We start from the raw sequence: 12271 nt of genomic DNA, 5'->3' as shown, positions 1-12271 counted from the left end.
CATCCTAAATATTTAATGGTGGGATAATTAAATTACCATATTGAGAAAATTGAGGATGACCTTGCTCAGCAACCAACCTCTGGCCCATTTTAAAACATGAATAAATATGAACCCAGTTCCTTAATTTCCCTTTCAATTATACTTGTGTTTTTTTATGCAGATGGGTGGAGGGTTGTGCACAGAAAGGATAGAAGGTGAAGGTGAAAAATTAGTCAACAACAGGGTTATTTGTTACTGTTGTGAATTTTTAGTATTTACCAAATAAACTTTGTGAGTTATTACTTTGAGGGGGAAAATAAGATAAATATTTCCACATTATATTTAAATTCTTTCTTTGATTCTGTTCTTAGTTTGGAGTTGAGGATTTGAAGGCACAACAAAATCAGACGGCATGCTGGGATGGTGTTCGGAACTACCAGGTAAGACTGGACATCCCAATGAGGATCCTAGTTTTATAGGATCAAATTTATTTGGATTGAATCTTTTATTCATGTATAAGTATAGAATATGTTAAAAAATCTAGAACAAGATCATACGTACAAAGATCATACGTTCAGAAAGGTAACAATTTCAAGGTCAAATTAGATAATTTCTTAGCTTCTGATTTTATTTTTAATTTGGAATTCAAAATTGATCAATATTAATGTTTTGATGAATCTTTTAAGTGCACAAATTGCTAGCTGCTAATACTATGTGTCATTGGATTGAATACTCTATGTAGTTTATTTTCAATTGACTGAAGGACTAATCTCTGTTTGAAAGTGTAGGAATGTAACCCCTCTGGAACCGATTTGCATTATTTTATTGTACAGGTTAGCTGTCACCCTCTTATTTCATATATAATTGATTGCTATGTCAATATTGAGGCTACTTTTCTATTCCTCTTTTTATTTTGTTTAAATGCTGTATAATCAGGAATGTCCAGTTCCAACCCTGCCCATCTTTCAGGACAGTTTAGCTTGTACAGTTTCCATCTCACCCTGAAATGGTTCCAATATCTCAGGAATCAAAAGACCTCCTTGCTGCATAATCTGCCCAGCCATGTACTCATCTGCTGGATCCTCTTTTTATACTCATTACTGTGTGGCACCTGAAATAATCTGGAGATTGCTATCTTTTTAAGTCCTGCTTGACAATTTCCAATCAAACTCCCTAAAGCCTGCCTGCAGGACCTCAATTCTCTTTCTGCTGGTGTCATTGATTGTAACAGGGATCATGACATCCAACTGTTCACCCTCCCCCTATAGGATATCCTGCACCTGTTCCATGATACCCTTGATCCTGATTCCTGAAAGGCAACATGTATTTTTGGAGTCACTTCTATTACGAAGGGGAAGATTGAACCTCTTTGATAATTAAACCAAAAAACAAGCCCTCCCAGTCTCTGACTGTGGGTGTAGAGGTCCCTTCTATTAATTAACACCCAAAGCACCCAGGGAAGCTTGCCTCGCCTCGTAATCTGTTTTAAAGGAGTTATTAAATGAAAAAAGTCCCTGATATTCACTTTATAAGCAACAAGTAACAATTTATTTATTTAACCCTAACAGTGAACAAATTACCAGAATTCCTCACAAACAGAACAATTCTCCCCTAACCAATAACTATTCCCTAGCTGAACCAAATTCTACTGGTATGTAGTCCCAATAAACTCAAGTCATAAAAAATTAAATTAAAGCTTAGATTCTCAATCTATACAGGATGTGTTTCCCAGGATGTTCTGCCTTCTCCGCTGTCTCTCCAGTCAGGGATGTTTCCTCTTCCATTAGGGCTCTTAGCTAGAAGTGCCGTGGTGCCTTTTATGGATAGATGTTGCTCTCTCAGAGAATGTAGAGATTTCTGTGAGAGCTGGATGTTAATTCCTCAGATGGCAGTTTTCTCTCCCCTGATTTCCATAAGCCATGTTTTTATATACCTTGGATGACATATCAACTTTCTTACAATAACATTGGTCTGAGATTGTCAAAACCATTAGATTTAAAATCAATCGGTTTTCAATTTCTAAGGCTCGTTTAAATTCATTGGCAGATTTCAAGCTAGTTGCCAACACATCAAAACAAGCCTAAGGTTTCCAGTCACACAGGCAATTGATACATGGAGAGTCATGGGTAAACATGGTAGTGAAGAACGTTTTTGGCACACTAGCCTTCATCAGTCAGGGCATTGAGTATAGAAGTTGGGAAGTTATGTTTCAGTTATACAGGATGTTGGTGAGGCTGCACCTCAGTTTTGGTCACCTTGTTATTAGGAAGAATGTTATTAAACTGAAAGAGTGCAGAAGAAATTTACAAGCATGTTACCTGGACTCAATGGTCTGAGTTGTAGGTAGAGGTTGGACAAGCTAGGATGTTTTTCTTTAGAGTATAGGGGAGTAAGGGGGACCTTAGAGCTGTATAAGATCGTGAGAGGCATGGATAGGATGAATGCACTCAGTCTTTTTCTCAGGATTGGGGAAATGAGAACTAAAGGGCATCAGTTTTAGGTTAGAGGGGAAAGAATAAAAGGGAACCTGAGGGGTAAATTTTATACAGAGGGTGGTGCGCATATGGAATGAGCTGCAAGTGGAAGTGGTTGAGGCAGGTACGTTAACAACATTTTAAAAGGCACTTGGACAAATACATGGATAGGAAAGGATTAGAAAGGTATGAGCCAAGTGCAGGAAAATGGGGTTAGCTGGATGGACATTTTGGTTAGCATGGACCAATTTGAGCCAAAGGGCCTGTCTTTGTGCTGTAGGAATCTATGTTGTTTCAATTTTCGAACTGTCTATACATTTTCAGCTGCTTACAGACACATTTTCTGTGTAAATCTCTAAGCTTACAAAAACCCTATACCTCTTAAAGGAGTCATGCACTCATCCCTCCTATCATGTTTTACAAATAAATTTTAACTTGTTGCTTTCCACTTGACGAGTATGCTACACAACTTTGTAACACTTCCAAGGCCGCGGAATGTCTGTCTGCTCTCTTCGCTAACAAATCCTCTCCATTGTTGCTCTTTCACATTTTTCCTCCCACCTTGAACAACTGAACCACCCACAGTGCCATAGCCTTGGGTCTGACTAACCTCACAATGAATCATCACTGTTACCAAAAACTGCTTGCCAGCAAGATGTACTTAGGAGATGCTCCATCTGCTTGGTCTCCTTCTGTCTGGCAGTCACCCATTCCCTCTCTTCCTGCACTGGGTGTCCATGTCCCAAAATTCGTTGTCCATGAACCTGTCAACTTTGTGCCTGGACTAGTGCTTCGCAGCCAGTCAGGCTCCAGAACCCGGAGCTTGAATTGCTGCAGGTGGAAGCACCTCCTGCTCATATTGTCATCCAGACTACCAGGAGTGTCTAGCATTTCCAGAATAGTGAAGGATGTGCAAATCGTGGACCTGAACTCTTAGCACACAGCTTACTTATATGGAATATGGACCCTTGATTTTGTTGCCCCCTTTACTCCTACATAAGTGTAGACTAGAAAAATCACTGGATTTTATAAATCAGTTATAATTTTGCAGTCACCAGTCCTGAGACTAGCTTTCAATTCCTTATCTTAATAATTGAATTTAAATTCCAACAGCTATAATGATGGAATTTGAACCCTTGTGCACTGACCATTAGCCTGTTTCCCTGAATATTAGTCCAGTGACATTACTACACTACATTTCTGCCTTAAGTGCACTTACAATGAAACTTTTAAGTTTAATAAAAGCTATATCATTTTTTGCTTTGATTTGTGGCTTTCATGGTGGCACGTATTGGGTGAAAACCTCCATTACAAGCTACGTTCTGGTTTGTGTCTTTCCGGCTCTGGTTCCCTTCGTCACAGTGCATGATCTTCTCCTTCTGTTGGCTTCAGTGCACTCCATCTGTCTTCATGATAAGTTGTGCTAGGTGGCACATCTACTCTCTGGAAAGTTTTACAGGACACACTTGACATGTCAATTGCCAGCTTAATGCAGTAATGTATCTCATTGACACCGTCTTCCAGGTCAGTCTGGTGAACATACAAAAGTGCCATCAACTTTGGCATTAGCTAGCACATCTTCACACAAAGGGTGATAATAAAGGTTTGCAATTCTTCCACACAAAAGTAACATAGAACATAGAACATAGAAGAATACAGCGCAGTGCAGGCCCTTCGGCCCTCTATGTTGCGCCGATCAAAGCCCACCTAATCTACACTAACCCACTATCCTCCATATACCTATCCAATGCCCGCTTAAATACCCATAAAGAGGGAGAGTCCACTACTGCTACTGGCAGGGCATTCCATGAACTTACAACTCGCTGAGTGAAGAACCTACCCCTAACATCAGTCCTATATCTACCCCCCCTTAATTTAAAGCTATGCCCTCTTGTAATAGCTGACTCCATACGTGGAAAAAGGTTCTCACTGTCAACCCTATCTAACCCCCTAATCATCTTGTACACCTCTATCAAATCACCCCTAAACCTTCTTTTCTCCAAAGAAAACAACCCCAAGTGCCTCAGCCTTTCCTCATAGGATCTTCCTACCATACCAGGCAACATCCTGGTAAACTTCCTCTGCACCCGTTCCAGTGCCTCCACATCCTTCCTATAGTATGGCGACCAAAACTGCACACAATATTCCAGATGCGGCCGCACCAGAGTCTTATACAACTGCAGCATGACCTCAGGACTCCGGAACTCAATTCCTCTACCAATAAAAGCCAGTACGCCATATGCCTTCTTCACTGCACTATTTACCTGGGTGGCAACTTTCAGAGATCTGTGTACATGGACACCAAGATCCCTCTGCTCTTCCACACTACCAAGTAGTCTACCATTAGCCCAGTAATCCATCTTTTTATTACTCTTACCAAAGTGAATCACTTCACACTTAGCTTCATTGAACTCCATTTGCCACCTTTCTGCCCAGCTCTGCAGCTTCTCTATATCCCGCTGTAACCTGCCATATCCTTCCTCACTGTCTACAACTCCTCCGACTTTCGTATCATCCGCAAACTTGCTCACCCAACCTTCTAACCCTTCCTCCAGGTCATTTATAAAAATGACAAACAGCAATGGTCCCAAAACAGATCCTTGCGGAACACCGCTAGTGACGGCACTCCAAGATGAACCTTTGCCATCAACTACTACCCTCTGTCTTCTTCCAGAGAGCCAATTCCTAATCCAAACCTCCAACTCACCCTCAATGCCATATCGCTGTATTTTCTGCAGTAGCCTACCATGGGGGACCTTATCAAACGCCTCACTAAAATCCATATATACCACATCTACCGCTTTCCCCTCATCTACCTCCTTAGTCACCTTCTCAAAGAATTCAATAAGGTTTGTGAGGCACGACCTGCCCTTCACAAAACCATGCTGACTATCCTTGATCACATCATTCTTATCCAGATGTGCATAAATCCTATCCCTTACAATTCTCTCTAAGACTTTGCCCACAACAGAAGTGAGACTCACTGGCCTATAGTTACGAGGATTATCCCTACTCCCCTTCTTGAACAAGGGAACCACGTTTGCTAGCCTCCAGTCCTCTGGCACTACGCCTGTCGACAAAGAGGACACAAAAATCAAGGCCAATGGCTCTGCAATCTCCTCCCTTGCTTCCCAGAGAATCCTAGGATAAATGCCATCAGGCCCAGGGGACTTATCTATTTTCACCCTTGCCAGAATTTCCAACACCTCTTCTCGACATATCTCAAAGCCATCCATTCTACTTATTTGTGCCTCAGTATTCATATCGACAACAATGTCCTGTTCCTGAGTGAATACTGACGAAAAGTATTCATTCAGCACCTCCCCAATCTCTTCAGCCTCCACACGCAACTTCCCATTACTATCCTTGATTGGACCTATTCCTTCCCTAGTCATTCTTTTATTCCTAACATACCTATAGAAAGCCTTAGGGTTTTCCCTAATCCTACCAACTAAGGACCTTTCATGTCCCCTCCTTGCTGCTCTTAGCTCTCTCTTCAGGTCCTTCCGGGCTACCTTATAACTCTCAATCGCCCCTATTGAACCTTCACGCCTCATCTTTACAAAGGCCGCCCTCTTCCATTTAACAAGGGATTCCAACTCCTTATTAAACCACGGCTCCCTCACACGACCCTTTCCTCCCTGCCTGATAGGTACGTACTTATCAAGGACACTCAATAGTTGCTCCTTGAACAAGTTCCACATATCAATTACGCTCTTGCCTTGGAATCTACTTTTCCAATCCACACATCCTAAGTCATGCCTCAACGCATCATAATTTCCCTGCCCCCAGCTATAACTCTTGCCCTGTAGTACACACTTATCCCTCTCCATCACTAGACTAAAAATCACCGAATTGTGGTCACTGTCCCCAAAGTGCTCACCTACCTCTAGTTCTAATACCTGGCCTGGTTCGTTACCCAGAACCAAATCCAGTATGGCCTCACCTCTTGTTGGCTTATCTACATATTGTGTCAGGAAACTCTCCTGCACACATTGCACAAACACTGACCCATCTAACGAACTTGAGCTATAGCTTTCCCAATCAATATCAGGAAAGTTAAAGTCTCCCATAACAATCACCCTATTACTGTCACTCTTCTCCTGAATCATCTTCGCAATCCTTTCTTCGACGATTCTAGGACTATTAGGAGGCCTGTAAAAGACTCCTAACAGGGTGACCTCACCTCTCCTATTCCTAACCTCAACCCAAACTACCTCAGATGGCAAATCTTCGTCCATCTTCCTTTCCACCGCTGTAATACTATCTTTGACAAGCAAAGCCACACCCCCCCCTCTTTTACCCCCACCTCTGACCCTACTAAAACATTTAAACCCTGGAACCTGCAACAGCCAATCCTGTCCCTGATCTAGCCATGTCTCCGTAATAGCCACAACTTCGAAGTCCCAGGTACCAACCCACGCTGCGAGTTCACCTACCTTATTTCGTATACTTCTGGCATTAAAGTATACACACTTCAAGCCACTCTTCTGTTTACAGGCACCCTCCTTTAAGATTGATGCCATATTCCTAACCTCCCTACACTCCAGGTCCTGCACCCTAAAGCTACAGTCTGGGTTCCCATGCCCCTGCAGAGTTAGTTTAAACCCCCCCCAAGAGCACTAGCAAACCTCCCCCCAAGGATACTGGTGCCCCTCAGGTTCAGGTGCAGACCATCCTGTTTATAGAGGTCCCACCTTCCCCAGAAAGAACCCCAGTTATCCAAGTACCGAAATCCCTCCCTCCTGCACCATCCCTGTAGCCACGCATTTAACTGTTCTCTCTCCCTATTCCTCGACTCTCTATCACGTGGCACGGGTAACAAACCAGAGACAACAACTCTGTTTGTTCTAACTCTGAGCTTCCAACCTAGCTCCCTAAAAGCCTGTCTAACATCCTCAGCACTCCTCTTAAATGAACAAGACTCTTAAATCTGAGATTGGGTAGCAAAAAACTAGCAATTTGTGGAACAAATGGCTTGGGGGTTGAATTTCACTGAAAGACAGAATGGGTCAATAAGATGAATGGCTTCACCCTGTCTCCATTTTTAATGGTCTGGTATGAGGGCTGATGCTTTATGTTCCCACAGCAAATGTCAGTCTGCTGTTGTTGATCAAAGCTGTCATACAATCAGCTTCTCAATTGAAGCCCATACACTGTCTGAATAGACGTGTGCTTCTGCTGCCGATGCTTCAGTTTCCATGTTTTCTGCCTCAGTTTTTTTTTCCCTTGTCCATTGTAACCACAGTGGAGTGGTACCAGTCAGAAAATGTCTGACTGCATTAATTATTCTTGAAAAGGCTGAATTGCACTTGCTGGGCAATCTCATTAAAATCTGAAGAGCACTTCTGAGCAAAAGCATTTCGAGGAAAACAACTATAACACTTTGTAACTTGGGAAAAGGGCCATTATCATGGGAGGAAAAGTCTTTGAACAGAGCTGAGACTACTGTAAAAAAAAATTAAGAACTTTTGTATATATTTTAATCATGTCCATCAATCATTTGTGCTCAGTTTTTCATTCTGTTAAGCAGGACTGCACCCTCTGATAAGGTGTACAACTGGGTGCAAATCTGGCTGTTTCTAGAGGCATGTAATTACTAATATATCTGTACTCTCTGCTTGATATGAAATTCAGAAGAAGGTTTAATTATTTTGAGCAGCCTAACTTGTATTTTCATCCCTTTTTACTCATTTGAGAGACTTTTTAAAAACAATTTCAGTATTATTAGTTTGGAAACAGAATAAAGTGTTCGTCCCAAAAAATGAACACCTGTTAAGTAAGAAGGTTGACTGCTTTTTATATACTGTGTCCATGTGAGTGTATCAATTGTGTATCCAAGACTAAATGAAAATCTCTGGATTTAGATGCAAGGTGCAAAGTGAGATCATAGCTTATTTGATTTATGCATTGTGTTATTAGGCTCGAAATTTCATGAAAGATATGAAGTTGGGACAGCTGGCCTTTTTCTACCACAGCAATTGCAAAGAGCCTGGAATTGCTGCACTTGTCAAGGTTTGCATTCCTAACAGCTACTAACCTGTTAGTACAAGTTTTGAACTTTTTTGTGCCTGTTTGAGCAATAATGGTACTTATGAAATAAGAGCAGTATAACAGTTGTGACGTTGCTTCTAACTATAGTGACAGTGTTGTTATTACGGCATCTATACAATGTACCAACTTCACCTTTGGTTATGAATTCTAAATTATTATATCCTCTAACTAGGTAAAGAAAAGGCAATTTTAATTAATGATTTTTCTCCCTGACTCAGCTGCAGAAATATATTCCAATGTCCATGATTTAAATTTTGCACATTATTGATATAATGAGCATGGCAGTGAAATCCAGTCTGCCAATGATGGAATATAAACTAAACAGTATAGTTTATGGGTGGATGTCTTCATCTGAGTGTAAAAATGAATGGTCAGCAATGCTTTTAATCTGTAATTCTAAAAGTCTTAATCTCTGAACAAAGACTTCAGCATTTAAAGTGCTTACTACTTCTCCATATTTGTACTTCTCACTTTCTTTTAAAGGTCGTAAAGGAATCTTACATTGATCACACACAGTTTGACAAGAAAGATCCTCATTATGATCCTAGAAGCACAAAGCAAAATCCAAAGTGGTTCATGGTAACGGAATCTTCTCTTGTATTTTATTGCAACACTTAAAAAGGCTTTCAGTTATTTCATGAATGATTTTTTATAAAATCAGCTGGAGCAGTGCTATGATTTATCGGAGCAGGTAGACTGACATTTTCATTACCCGCAGGATAATTTATACAAGTTTGCATTACGTGGGTAACAAAGTAAAGCAACTGTAATAATTTATGGGGTGTATTTTGAGATGTTACAATGCATCAACGTTATGTTCTATTTGGAGATAAATCATATCGAGGCAGAGCTACTGGTTTGCTGCCCTTTATATTTCCTGTTTTTTATTTGTTGTGAAATAGTAATTTGTATTCCATAGTGCCTAATCAGTTCTGATACTTTACAAATCATGAAGCTCATCTCACCCGTGTGCGTCTCTTCCCATAGAGCGAAATAATTACAACGATGCTTTTTACTGCAAATAATGATTGTGTTAATTTCAACTGATCATACTGGTTAAAATATGTTATTCGTTTTTCTGACGTCTGTATTATTGGTCAATGTTATCTGATTATATCACATGGACAGAACTGATGATTTTAAATTTTTAATCCCAGCAATTGTGTGATTGTCGAGTGGCAGTGAAAATCTAATTAACCACTGCTCCCTGGAGATGGTGCTGCAATATGTTGGTTATCAACGATTGACTTGGTGTTGTGGATAAAGTTTGGAGAATAACTTAACCAGACATTGCAGCTGTCTGGAGTAAGTGAATAAGTGAATTCAAACAATCCATTCGAATATAATTTGAATATTTATCCATTTGTTAAATTTAAAGAAGAGTTCAAGGGAAACATATTTATTGGGAGTGGAATGTGAAACTGAGCCAAGTAGTGTAATTACTTTTAAGAGGAAACCACCAAAAATGGAAAGAAATAGCAAATTTACTAATAGATTTAGATGAATAGTGTGGGCAGAGGTTCACGTGGATCTCAAACACTAATGAGGACTAAATAGCCTATTTTTGTGGATGAGATGGAATTCTTTTTAATATTTTTAAAATGCCACGCCAGCAGTGCTTTTCAAGTTTCTTGTGCTTTTATTTTCAGAATGTGTGTTAATTTTCTCTCACTATATAACTTTTTCTGTTTGAACAAGTGGACAGTTGATTAATTTTTTGAACTTTACTAACCCTACCTTGACTGGCTCCAATGTTACATCTTGTATGGTATCTATATCTATATGAAAAAAAAAGTGACAAGTCAAGTACTGAAAGAGCCACAGCTCTGACTTGTGATTTCACCTTTTTTTAAGGTAGTGTTGGCTGGACAGCTTAGTTGTCCAGCACTGTCTAAATTTACTTTCTTTTTGAGGTGGATGTGCAATTTGTGAGGATGATGAAACGTTACATCTCTCTGGCTGAATTGAAGAGACACCATCAAGAACATAAAACAAAAGATGGTCCACTGAAAAACATGGCACTGTTTACCAGGGCTAGGCTTTCTGTGCAGCCAGTAACCAAAGGTGAGGTTGGCACATTATAAATATTTTTAATTGACTAGTTCAGACATTTTATGACACCCCTCTGGAGCAAGTGGGACTTGTGCATAAGCCATCTGATGTATTAAATGTATGCTGTAATAACCACCTTCTCTCTACCTCCAGTTATAAGCAGTGTCAATTGTTATGAGACAAGCATTATAAGTACCATTCTTGCAAAAATTAATTGCAAGCTATCAACTTTAGACATTGGGTAACATAAAATTGGAGATATGTATTTGCCATAATTAATTAAACCATAGGAATGAGTTTGTGCTGTTTCTAAAAATTGACTTTCATTAACTTGAGCTAATTGTAAAAACAAGCTAGCTTTCATCTGTACAAGTGTAGAATTACACCTCACTATTTTGCATCTCCTGTCAACTGATTTAGCATTGTCAGTGCTGTGCCCTATATATTCAGTCACAAGATGATATTTACTGAAGCAAGGTTTAAAGTAACCAAGATATAGAAATAGCTGTTAATGTACTAAGAGTGCAAAGAATTTGCCGCTTTCCTTGTTTAAAATGTCAATTGACAACTGATAATATAAAAATAAACAATCCTGGAAAAACAAATGCAGCAACTGATAAAGACACTAGTTAATTAATTAATCCCAGAAAGGTCCAACCTAATTCTTTAACCACTCAGGTCATGAACCGTCTTAAATTTCCCGAATAATTTTACTTCAAAGGTTTTCAGTATTAATTCAAACTTTGTATTTAATATTCGTCAACACTTGGCTGAGGTACAGCAAACTACCAATGTGTGTTAGGAAGCAGGTAGCAGGGAAATTTGTTAGTAATTTTGAAATCTAAGTTTGATTTCAGTTTTCTACTGTTTTGAGAAGTGAATCTTTAGAAGATATATTTCCAATGCGAAGTCAGAGCAAAGGAAGCACTAGATTATTTGAAGCAGTACGATTTAATTCGCAATGGCAACCTGCTGTGGTGTCATTACTTCCTTCGCCACTCATACCTCATAACAGCTTTATGAAACTAGTTATATTTTTAATGGAATTAATTTGGATATTAATGTCCTATGCAATGTATTTCAATGGCTTTTAATGGTAAAGGCATTCTGATAAAAGCAGATTTACTTGTAAACTACTGAATTAAAAACTATATTTATTACTTCAACAGAGGAGTTTGACTTTGTACTGAGCCTTGAAGACCAAAAGCCAACTTAAATGGAAGAAAGTGCAGATGGGAGAGTCATTATTCAGTCTTCCAGTTATTAATTCTGTCTTGGGTGAACTGAACTCATTTGTTGCGTGTATGTATTTATCTAGTAGTCTGAAGCAACATGTTTTCTTTGGTAACAGGAAGATGGGCAGCTGAATTGTAAGTGGACTTGATTTTTCTGCATTTCTGTAGTCTGTATGCTTCCTTCAGGGGACAAATGTATACTATCATAGTAGGCCAAACACTCAGAAGAGATTATAGTATGGCACAGAAGCAACAGAAGAGTGGTCTGTAAAATATACAATTTGTTTTGAAATTATCTGCATTCCCCCATTTCAGGATTACTGTCGTCACTTTCACCTGCAGACAAAGTGCAGAAAGAGGAAAGCATTAACTACCCAAACATTTTCATGTATAAATAAATACCCGAACTAACATGTTATTTTGAAGGTTTGTCCTTGAAATGCTGTATAATTGAATAAATTTCTAAAAAAATGAAAA

The 12271-nt window shown here is 39.5% G+C and overlaps 1 protein-coding gene across 4 annotated transcripts in view; it reads left to right on the top strand.

Annotated features, from left to right (window-relative positions):
• The window catches only part of thyn1 (thymocyte nuclear protein 1), a 22889-nt gene extending 10618 nt beyond the window's left edge, over positions 1-12271 (top strand). For all 4 annotated transcript variants that reach the window (XM_072593185.1, XM_072593183.1, XM_072593184.1 and 1 more), the window contains exons 4-8: positions 351-419; positions 8376-8468; positions 8991-9086; positions 10421-10571; positions 11729-12271. In XM_072593185.1, the coding sequence (XP_072449286.1) occupies positions 351-419; positions 8376-8468; positions 8991-9086; positions 10421-10571; positions 11729-11775 (456 nt within the window). In that variant the 3' untranslated portion in view covers positions 11776-12271. The remainder of the gene's footprint in view (positions 1-350; positions 420-8375; positions 8469-8990; positions 9087-10420; positions 10572-11728) is intronic.

This window comes from Chiloscyllium punctatum, chromosome 23 (assembly GCF_047496795.1).
Source record: "Chiloscyllium punctatum isolate Juve2018m chromosome 23, sChiPun1.3, whole genome shotgun sequence".
NCBI lineage: Eukaryota > Metazoa > Chordata > Chondrichthyes > Orectolobiformes > Hemiscylliidae > Chiloscyllium > Chiloscyllium punctatum.
Note: the sequence above shows the minus strand (reverse complement) of the source record. Positions and strands in the feature narration are given on the sequence as shown.